At 41.2% G+C, this 11,101-nt stretch overlaps 1 protein-coding gene across 1 annotated transcript; it reads left to right on the plus strand.

Moving 5' to 3' along the window:
* The first annotated feature begins 5,004 nt into the window (after positions 1–5,004).
* Positions 5,005–8,575, plus strand: LOC127456354 (extracellular calcium-sensing receptor-like). The gene is made up of 6 exons (XM_051724801.1): positions 5,005–5,213; positions 5,425–5,713; positions 5,795–6,550; positions 6,658–6,885; positions 7,378–7,501; positions 7,662–8,575. Exons 1-6 carry the CDS (start codon positions 5,005–5,007, stop codon positions 8,573–8,575), a joined length of 2,520 nt encoding a protein of 839 aa, XP_051580761.1.
* Positions 8,576–11,101: the final 2,526 nt, after the last annotated feature.

Genomic DNA, 11,101 nt, shown 5'->3' on the forward strand with positions numbered 1-11,101 from the left:
CTGTACTGTGATGGGGCCTAAATCCTGACCGAAATTGTTCATTGTGATGAAGAGGAGGGCGTGGCTGGGCCGTGAGGGTGCACACCTAGTACTGAGTCACCAAATCAACGGGAGAGAGAGATAAAGAGGAGCCGGAAATGCCAATTCGAGAGAGAGAGACACACGGCCACTCTGTGTGTGTGTGTGTGTGCGCACGCTTCTGTGTGTTTTATGTTGTTTTAAGTTAATTTATGTCATTAAAGTTCTGTTGACTGTTTTGCCGGTTCCCGCCTCCTCCTTGCCCATCCTGAACCCTTTACATTCATGCATACTATTTCTCTGTAGAAATGAACATAGTTGGGAGGACACTACCTTTTCTAGTATTTTTGACATAATTATGAGATTTGAAATCAGCCTATAATCAGCCAGTTCTCCAGGGTCAAGCTGTGGCTTTTTAATAAGTGGTTTGATAACTGCCATTTTAAAGTTTCTTGGGACATGTCCTAAGGATAGCAAGGAGTTAATAATATAAAGAAGAGGTCCTGATATTACAGGGAATATCTCTTTTAAGAGCTGTAAGAGCTGCTCTCTTGAAAGCATGAATGTGATCATTGTACCATGGTGTGGAGCTTTTTTCTTTATTTTTCTTTAATCGAAGGGCACTATCAAGAGTGCTAGAGAAGACTATTTTTATTTTCTGTTATTACTTCAAGTTATTCTAGACTTTTTGGCTTACGGAGTATATGAGATAAATCTGGAAGATTATTAGTGAAGCTATCTTTAGTGGTTGAAAGAATAGTTCTACCTGAAAGATAGCATGGTGTAGATTGAGTAACATTATCTGATCGCAGCATACAAGAGATGTCATCGCTGATCTGATTAGTCTTCGCTCTGCAGCAGAATTTCTATAGTACCAATACCAGCTCCATATGACAGAATTAAATGTAGCATATGATTATGGCGATGAGTTGGTCCTGTCACATTTTGTTTGACTCCAAGAGAGTTGAGAATATCAATAAATGCTAATCCCAATGTGTCATTTTCATTATCTATGTGAATGTTTAAGTCACCAACAATTAAAGCTCTATCCACAGTAACTACTAGATCTGATAGAAAATTTGCAAATTCACCAAGGAAATCAGAATACAGCCTGGGTGATATATATATACACTATAGCAAGGACAAAAGACGACAAGAGATTTTTTATTTGTATCTGACAGTGTCACATTAAGCACTATTAGTTCAAAAGACCTAAATTTATATTCTGTCCTCCGAGTAACACCAGAAACTTGCAACAACACCTCCTCCTCAACCCTTTAGGCGAGGCTCATGTTTATAACAATAACCTGGGGGAGTAGTTTCATTTAAACTAATATATTCATCCGGTTTAAGCCAGGTTTCAGTCAAACAGAGCACATCCAAACTATGATCTGTAATAATTTCATTTACAATTAGTGCTTTGGTTGAAAGAGATCTAAATGTTCAGTAGCCCTACCTTTATATGATGTTTGTCTTAAATTGTTTTGCTATTTTCAAGTTTTACCATAATCAGTTTTTTTTCTAAATGATTTAGTGAGGGGTTTGTGTTTGGTAGTTTGGGGAACAGGTGATACAGTCTCTATGTGTTGTAGTTTATGTGACCTGTGTGACGTCTCAAGGCAGCTAGCAGACGTTCAGATTAGCCAGTTTGTCTGCTTCCTGACCTGGGCCGCGGTTAGTCAAATACTATCACTATTAAGACTATGAGCCAAATTACTAGAGAGGAAAGTGACTTCATCACCAAAATGAGCAAGGATGGGGCCAGACCATATTACAGTGTCTGACATCGTTTTTGCAAGTTTACACTCCTCTTTAACATTATCTTTAGTGTCCTACGACTGGCAAAGCTGGACATCGTTAGTAGTAACATAAATAAAATTTTTAGAACATCTATATTTAGCATTAGCCAGCACTTGTAAATTTGATATGATGTCAGATGCTCTGGTACCGGAAATGCATTTAACAATAGTGGCTGGAGTCTCTATTTCCACATTGCTTACAATAGAATCTCCTATAACCAGGGCTCTTCAACATGATTCTCAGTGGGTGTATCACAGAATGAGGAGAATCGATTGGAAACCTTAACAGGAACGGGAGAGTGGTGTTGCTTTGCTGAGCGAGTATGCCGCCGAGACGTCACCCAAAAACCCTGCTGCAGGGGCTCTACAGCTGGAACAAAAGTGTGTGTGTTGCTCGCTGTTCTACCTGCATCTGAAACAGTATCAACTGGCATCTCTTTCTCACTGACTTCCACTAGCGTTCGGATGCATGCCTCTAACTTGCTGACCTTCTCCATCAGCCTGACTAATTTCTTACATTTATCACATGTAAACTCCTCACTGCTGACGGAAGAAGCTATAGTAAACATGTTGCATGTAATGCAGGAAACAAAAACATAAGCAGATGCCATGACTTACCACAACTGTTTGTAATTGTAGAAAGTCATGGCAAGTCAAATTGATGTGAATACCTCATGCAAATGTTTGCTGTTGTTGTGTTCGTTTCCTGATCAGCAGATGTTTGAGATTGATGCAATAATCTGTGTAAAACATGCAGGAATGCACGCAGTCGAAATGCGAGATGTAGACAAGCTGACAAAAGAAAAGAAAAAACCGGGTGTGCGTGGTTATATACACGCAGTTGAAACAGTAGAAAAGTGGGGGGAAAAAAACAAAGTACGCGATAAAATGGCAAAGGATAAAATAATGAGCGTAGAGGAATAAGCAATGCAAAGCAGGCTAGCAAGCTGCAAACAAACAGACTCATGCAGTGTGCTGGGAGCAACTAGAACAGGAATGTCAGTGGGTGCTTTGCTCAAACTGATCTGAAATTTCCCCCAAAATCCTGTTTGTGGGTTTGAAACACCAAGTTTCTGAAAGATTATTGGAGATTTGGGCTTCTATAAATTTCCATCATGATTGGTAGATCAAGAAAAAATCTGGATTTGAAATAATTATGATATTTCACGGATTACCGTCGTTGTTTTCGCAAATGACAATTTTTAATTTCCAAAGTGATCCATATCCTGTGACAGATATGAGGTAAAATATGATCTAATATTTATCTTATATGGACAAGACACCCATGTCAGATCTAACAGGGTGAACCGGACCCCGCCTCCTCCAGCGCATTTTTATATGCCTCATTTCTTAGATTTTAGAAGTGTGTTTAACATGTGAGGATGTGTATTCGCCAAGTTGTTACATGTCCAACATAATCATACAGGCATATTGAACCAAGTTCAAACTTGTTTTTCCAATTGTTCGGAAAGAATCTACTGTAGCGTGGAGGAGGGCGGGGCCGGGGCGGAATGACGCACGCCCGGACCCCAATCAGCCTGATGAGGCGAGCGAGGGATAAAGGCAACCGGAGACGGCAGTTTGAGAGAGAGAGAGAGAGAGAGAACTACAGGCAGCTGCCCTGTATTTTGTCAAGCTGGTTCTCGCCTCCTCCTTTCCCTTGTAACTCCTTTACACTGGAGTGACAGCGAGAGAGAGAGAGAGAGAGAGAGAATAAAAGAAACTCACTCACCTGTTCTCTGATGTGCCGTCGCGTGGTCCTCGATCACTCCTCCACCTTCTCAGGCAAATGACAGCCATTCCTCCCCGGGCGGACCGGAGTCAAACCTCCGACCCCCAGCGGACAGAACGCCCCTCCACATTTCTGGCGGCCTGTGGGGACACTCCTCTGCCCCTGGCAGCGGCTCTACCGCTCCAGGCGGTTGGGGAGTCAATGCCCTCCTCCCCTCGTGGACGGCGGTCTTCCCTCGACCCCTCCGTATTTCTGCTGGCCGGCATGGCACTCCTCCACCTATGGCAGTGGCTCCATCACTCCAGGTGGTCGGGGAGTCTCACGTATGGCGGCCGTGCCCCCCCATCCGGGCGGTCGGGCTACTCCGTCCACCGGCGGATGGCAGTGGCGCTCCCCTGGGTGAACGGCAGTGTCGAGGACACTACGACAGGCATCCCTCCTCCCTCCCGGGTTTCGGCACCCGTGTAAAGGGGTTACAAGGGAAAAGAGGCGAGAACCGACTTGACAATACAAATAAAGTTTAATGATAAACTTAAACAAAAACACACAAACATAAACACATACAGCTGTCTCTCTCAAACTGCCGTCTCCGGTCGCCTTTATCCCTCTCTCGCCTCATCAGGCTGATTGGGGTCCAGGCGTGCATCATTCCGGCCCAGCCCTCCTCCGCACTACACTTACATATATTTCTTCACTGTAAACCATATATATCCAGCACTGCTCGTATCAACCTGCTGCTAAAAAGAACCCGGAAGTGCTTTTGCCTGCAGTGTGACATCATGGTTATTTCATTTATATGTTCAACAACACTTCTAGCTTTAGCTGGGGCAGCAGTTTGAATTTTGGTAAACACAGACCAGTTTCTGCAGCAGAACTTTTGTTCTATTGTCGCTGAATCCAAGTATTATTTTTATTACAAATGTACTTAAACTACAGGGCCTTGGTGATAATTCTCTGAACATAGAAAAAAAAAATAGAGACAGAAGACCGTACAGCAACCAAGCATAAAAATATTTACTACTGTCAAAACATACTTTCCCAAACAAACAAGCAACTAAGTGTGCAAGCATGCAAGTAAAAAAAGATAAAACAAGGAATATGCAAGAGATATTGAACTAGTAGGTTAATTACTGTAGGCTTTATTAGATACAAGGTAATCCAAATCCGAGTTTACAGCAAGCACTGAATATTAAAATTTTCACAGTTACTGTATACAATTTACTACCTTTTAATAGTTCATACTGTATAAAAAAATGTGGGCGGTGTTAGGTTCACCCACTTCAAAAATCCCAATTTAACACCATACCACCCCTACTTGACCTTGCTTATGCCCTGCCCTATGAGTTCATTGTTTACGCTCTTAAGCATTCATCCATATGAATGAGTTCTCTAAAACTATAAATTCAGTATCAGTTTGACTGCATTTGGCAACTGCAGTTGAGCTCAGTCTCGGGGATGCTTATCTTTCTTTATGCAATCCTGCTTTTCCATTACCTTCATGTAAAGGCGGAAAAGACTCCTTGCCAAATGATGGGAGATCCAAAGTACCCGCTGCTGTCAAAGGATGGAGACGTAACTATTGGAGGAATTTTTGCAGTCCACAGTAAAGAAACATTACCTTCATTTGATTTTAAACAAAAACCTCAGCTTTTATCGTGCTCCAGGTTTGTTACATCAGAAACTACTTGAGAAACATTAGAGCAGACAATGTATAACAATAAATTGCAGCATAAATGTTTTTTTAACAGAAAACTACCATGACATCTGTGAAGTAATGGTGTTTCAAGTATAACACGTGAAATTTAGAGAATACAAATACAAATTTTCTGTTTGTTATGTATTGCTATTTAACCTACTGGTTTAATGTTTTCACAGTGTGAATCTTAGAGATTTTCGATTGGCTCAAATCATGACCTTTGCCATTGATGAGATTAACAGAAGTCAACATTTACTCCCAAATGTTTCAGTTGGCTACAGAATATATGATACATGTGGTTCAAGGATGTCTGCTATGAGTGCAACTATGGCATTGATGAATGATCAGGACTTTGCAGCAGGGGACAGATGCAATGGACAGTCTCCTATACATGCTATTATAGGGGAAACAGAGTCTTCTGCTACAGTGATTCTGTCCAGAACTACAGGACCTTTTAAAATTCCAGTGGTAAGAGGCAATAACAATAAAATATTGACACAATTACCATACTGATGATTTTGTCACTATAACCTGCGATTTATTTTTCAGATAAGTCACGCAGCTACATGTGAATGTCTCAGTAACAGGAAAGATTACCCCTCTTTCTTCAGGACTGTTGCTAGTGATTACCACCAGGGAAGAGCACTTGCATACATAGTCAAGCACTTAGGCTGGTCCTGGGTGGGAGCTGTGAACAGTGACAATGACTATGGAAACAATGGAATGGCCATATTTCTGAAAACAGCCAAAGAAGAGGGCATTTGTGTAGAGTACTCTGAGAAATTTTACCGAACAGAGCCTGAAAAACTCTTAAAAGTGGTAGACGTAATAAAACGTGGCACTGCAAAAGTGATCGTTTCATTTATTTCATTTCTTGAAATGGGCTTACTTATGGAGCAGCTCAGTATTCAGAACATTACGGGCCTCCAAATGATTGGAGTGGAGGGATGGATAACTGCAAATGGTTTGATCACACCAAACAGTTTTCGTGTGCTGGGAGGGTCACTGGGGTTTGCAGTGAGAAAAATCCTTATTGAAGGGTTTTCAGATTATGTTATAAAAGCATTCTGGGACACAGCTTTTCCATGTGCAAAAAGAAATGGGAATTCTTCTCAAATTGATTTAAATTGCAGCAAATATCAAGATTTACTTGTGCTGAACAATTACAATGAAGATGTACCTGAACAGAGATTTGCAAACAATGTCTACAAAGCAGTGTATGCTGTGGCTTATGCACTAAAGAGTCTGCTTAGGTGCAAAGAACAGGAAGGTTGTGAAAAAAGCCTGATAATACAACCACAACAGGTAAAAACAACAACAACAACATAAAAAAAATAAAATAAAAAAAAAACTACTTCTGTTTGACAATGTGCTAAAATGATGATAATGTTCCAAAACTGTCTTTTTACTAGGTTGTTGAGGCTTTGAAAAAGGTAAATTTCACTGTAAAGACAGGAGATCATGTGCGGTTTGACAGCACTGGTTCTGCAGTAGCCCAGTATGAAGTTGTGAACTGGCAGCAGGATTCAGATGGATCAATCCAGTTTAAACCAGTGGGTTACTATGATGCCTCATTGCCCTCTTACCAGCGCTTTGTGCTTAACACTAAAATTATTGTCTGGGCTGGAGGTCAGCTGGAGGTAAATTGCAAAATAAAATAAAAAATAATAGTTGTGTTGACCGCTAAGTTGTCTAAAATTCTTATATATATATATAAACTACACAGCCCTCCACTACTTGTCAAAACTCTACATCTCAAAACAATATAAGTTTCTACCACATAAAACCATTTTAACCAATTTGCATTCACTTACCCCTAACTGATTGAAAAGAAGCTGTGACATCAAGAGCAAAAAGGACAATAAGTAAATATATTTGATCAAGTGGAAAAAGCGATAGCAGAGGGCATTAGAGAGTGTCTTTTTAGCAACAGTACCAAACTATGACTAATGGTGCTAAATATCTTATCAGTACAATAGCTCCTTTACCGTGTTTGAATTATACTATGCTTACAAGATAAAATACTCTGTTCTCAGTAATAGTGACACATATATACTGTAGGCTATATTTATTCTTCTGAGTCAGTATACAGTAAATAACTATATATTTACTGTATTTACTTGTCCATGTAGAAGCCAAGGTCTGTTTGCAGTGAGAGCTGTCAACCAGGAACTAGGAAGGCTGCCCAGAAAGGAAGACCTGTCTGCTGTTATGACTGTATTCCATGTGCAGAAGGAGAGATCAGTAATGAGACAGGTAATATTCAGCCCATCTCAAAGTTCCAAAGAAAATTGGTTAGTTGCTCATTTTGTGTTCTCCTTCTACTGTTCAAGATGCAGTTTCTTATCAAAGGTGTTCATAAATGAAATCGTTTTCTTTCTGATTCTAACGATAGTGAACACAACTTCCTTTCCAGATTCAAATAACTGCAAGCAGTGTCCAGGGGAATACTGGTCTAATGCTGAGAAAAATGAATGTGTGTTAAAGGCTGTAGAGTTTCTTTCATTCACAGAAGTTATGGGTATAGTGCTAGTTATTTTCTCAATGTTTGGAGTAGGATTAACTGTGCTGGTGGCCACCCTGTTTTACAGCAAGAAGGACACCCCCATAGTAAAAGCCAACAACTCAGAACTGAGTTTCCTGCTGCTCTTCTCACTGACTATGTGTTTTCTCTGTTCACTTACTTTCATTGGTCGGCCCACTGAGTGGTCCTGTATGTTGCGTCACACAGCATTTGGGATCACGTTTGTCCTCTGTATCTCCTGTGTTCTAGGAAAAACAATAGTGGTGTTAATGGCCTTCAAGGCTACACTTCCAGGAAACAATGTCATGAAATGGTTTGGGCCTGCACAACAGAGACTCAGTGTTCTTGCCTTTACACTTATACAGGTTCTTATCTGTGTGTTGTGGCTAACAATATCTCCTCCTTTTCCATATAAAAATATGAAATACTATAAGGAAAAGTTAATTCTTGAGTGCAGTCTGGGTTCTATGATTGGTTTCTCTGCTGTGCTGGGTTATATTGGCCTACTGGCTCTGTTGTGCTTCATTCTGGCTTTTCTGGCTCGGACGCTGCCTGATAACTTTAATGAAGCAAAATTCATCACATTCAGTATGCTCATATTCTGTGCTGTATGGATCACATTTATTCCAGCTTATGTCAGTTCCCCTGGAAAATTTACTGTAGCTGTGGAGATATTTGCCATTTTAGCCTCAAGCTTTAGTTTACTATTCTGTATATTTGCACCAAAATGTTACATTATCCTTTATAAGCCTGAACAAAATACAAAGCAACGTGTGATGGGAAAGATGTCATCTAAGTCTTTATGAAAAATAAAATAACATGGCCGTACTACTATTGCAGTGGTTTGTATTTTTATTCAAAATATTTTTCATTTTTTACTGAATCATCAAAAAACTATATACAAAATTACGTACATACAGTATAATTTAAAAAAAAAAAAAACTTATACTTAACCCACATATCGTGCCATTGTGTAATTATATCAAGAAAAAACAAAAATACTGACAGACACAACATTAAAAGCATGATTAATTTAATTTGCACATGGTGTGCCCAGTTTGACCCTGGCAAACTCTTTTAAACAAAGAAACTCTTTTTGAAGGGAGAAAATGTATTTAAATAAAACCGATGGGCACAGGTGTGGTTGGTCTTGATTAGTATTGGGGTGATGAGGACCTCTGGTGGTGAATGGGTGTATCAGCTGGTGTGGATGTGTACAGTATACCCCCTCGGTTCTTGCCGCCAATCTGGGCCATTTCTTAGGTCTCCCCCTAGTCTGAGGAGCAGGCCAACTAGGATTATACCTGTGGAAATCTGCTATTATAGAGGGGTCAAGAATGTCATCTGTATTCACCCAGGAGTGTTCCTCCAGCCCATAACCTTCCCAGTCAACTAGGTAAAATAGTTGTCTACCTCGTCTGCGAGGATATAATATGGTTCATATCAGGTATGCAGGGCTGCCATCGACTTCCAGAGGAGGAGCAGGTATGGGCCTCTGCTTGGTGATCTTTGTGGGGGACTCAGCAGGTTTGAGGAGAGAGACATGAAAGGTGGGAGCAATGCAATAATGGGGTGGTAATTGTAACCTGTAAGTGACAGGGTTCATTTTTGGTCAATCTTTAATGGATTCACATACCTAGGACTGAGTTTCTTGGCATTTTAAGGCAAAGATCTCGTGTTGATAACCAGATTTGTCATCCCAGATGTAAAGGTGGAGCAGGTCGGCGGCGGTGATCGGCTTGAATTTTCTGCCCTCTGAGTGCTCTCCGTAGGTGTACATGAGCTCTGTTCCAGACTTTTTCCACTGTGCTTTAACCAGTTATCTACAGCCGGGACAGCTGAGGTCTTTCCCGACCAGGGGAACAGTGGTGGTTGGAACCCTAGCACACATTGGAAAGGAGTAATTCCAGTAGAGGCATTGATCAGAGAATTTTGGGCATACTCTGCCCAGGGAACAAACCTGCTCCATTCATGTTGCTCCTCACTGCAATATGACCATAGTAACCATGCCAGCTCCTGGTTTAGTCGCTCAGCCTGGCCGTTTAACTGAGGGTGGTACCCTGAGGCGAGACTCACATTGATCTGAAGCTGGTTGCAGAAAGCCTTCCAAATTTTAGAGATGAACTGAGGTCACGATCTGACACAATATCTTCAGGGAGGCCATAGAAGTGACACACAGACAGTACAGTCTTTAGCAAAGGTTGTCACGTCTTTAAAAAAGGACTGTAACCAGAATTTTTGCTGTGTTAACTGGATTGTTCTTTGGATCCCTGGGTACCCGGAACTGAGAGAGGAGTGTACCTATTGAATCAGTTGCAGACGTACCTGTGCTGGAACATACATTTTATTCAGGGAACAGGCAGAAAAAGGAGGATCTGCTATTTGCGCCTCCTGGATGGGATCCATGATTTCCCAATGCACAGGAGCAATTACAACTGAAGGGGAGATGCTGATCTCCTCATGATGGTCCCCACAGCTATCCTCATGCAACCTGGAAAGGGCATCTGCTTTGACATTCTTCAACCCAGGCTTTTAATGTACAAAGAAATTAAAGCAGCTGAAGAACAATGCCCAACAAGCTTGTTTAATCTTTTTGCTGCTCAGATGAATTCCAGGTTTCGATGGTCTGTTAACACTAGGAATGGATATCACACCCCCTCCAGCCAGTGCCTCCACTCCTCAAATGATGCTTTCATGGCCAAGAGTTCACAGTTGCCAACATCGTATTTATTCTCTGAGGAGGTGAGTTTACGTGAATAGAATATGCAGGGATGGAGTTTGGGTGGAGAGCCTTGCCGATGAGAGAGTATTGCCCATATTCCAGACTCAGTAGCATCCACTTCCACTAAAAAAGGGACAGAGGGTCTGGGTGTTTGAGAATAGGGGCACTAGTGAATCAGGTCTTGAGATCTTTGAAGGAACATTCCGTCCACTGACATTTACTAGGTCGCCCTTTTAACAAGGAAGTAATGGGAGCTGCGATCATGCTGAATCCTCAGATAAAATGTCCGTAAAAATTTGCAAAGCCAAGGAATCTTTGGAGTTGTTTGATAGTCAATGGTGTTGTGGCCAATTTGTAACAGCATGGACCTTGGAATCATCCATGGATACACCCTGTTGAGAGAGAATGTATCCCAGGAAAGACACTGTGATCGGGTGAGACACATTTCTCTGCCTTGACATACAGTTGGTGATGCAGGAGATGTTGAAATACTAGCCTGACGTGAACTATATGGAGCTCCAAGAAAGGCAAATAGATTAAGATGTCATCGATGTAAACTATTGCAAACTTATATAGCATGTCTCTAAACACCTCGTTGACCAACGCCTGG

The sequence above is a fragment of the Myxocyprinus asiaticus genome, chromosome 18 (genome assembly GCF_019703515.2).
Source record: "Myxocyprinus asiaticus isolate MX2 ecotype Aquarium Trade chromosome 18, UBuf_Myxa_2, whole genome shotgun sequence".
Taxonomy (NCBI): Eukaryota; Metazoa; Chordata; class Actinopteri; order Cypriniformes; family Catostomidae; genus Myxocyprinus; species Myxocyprinus asiaticus.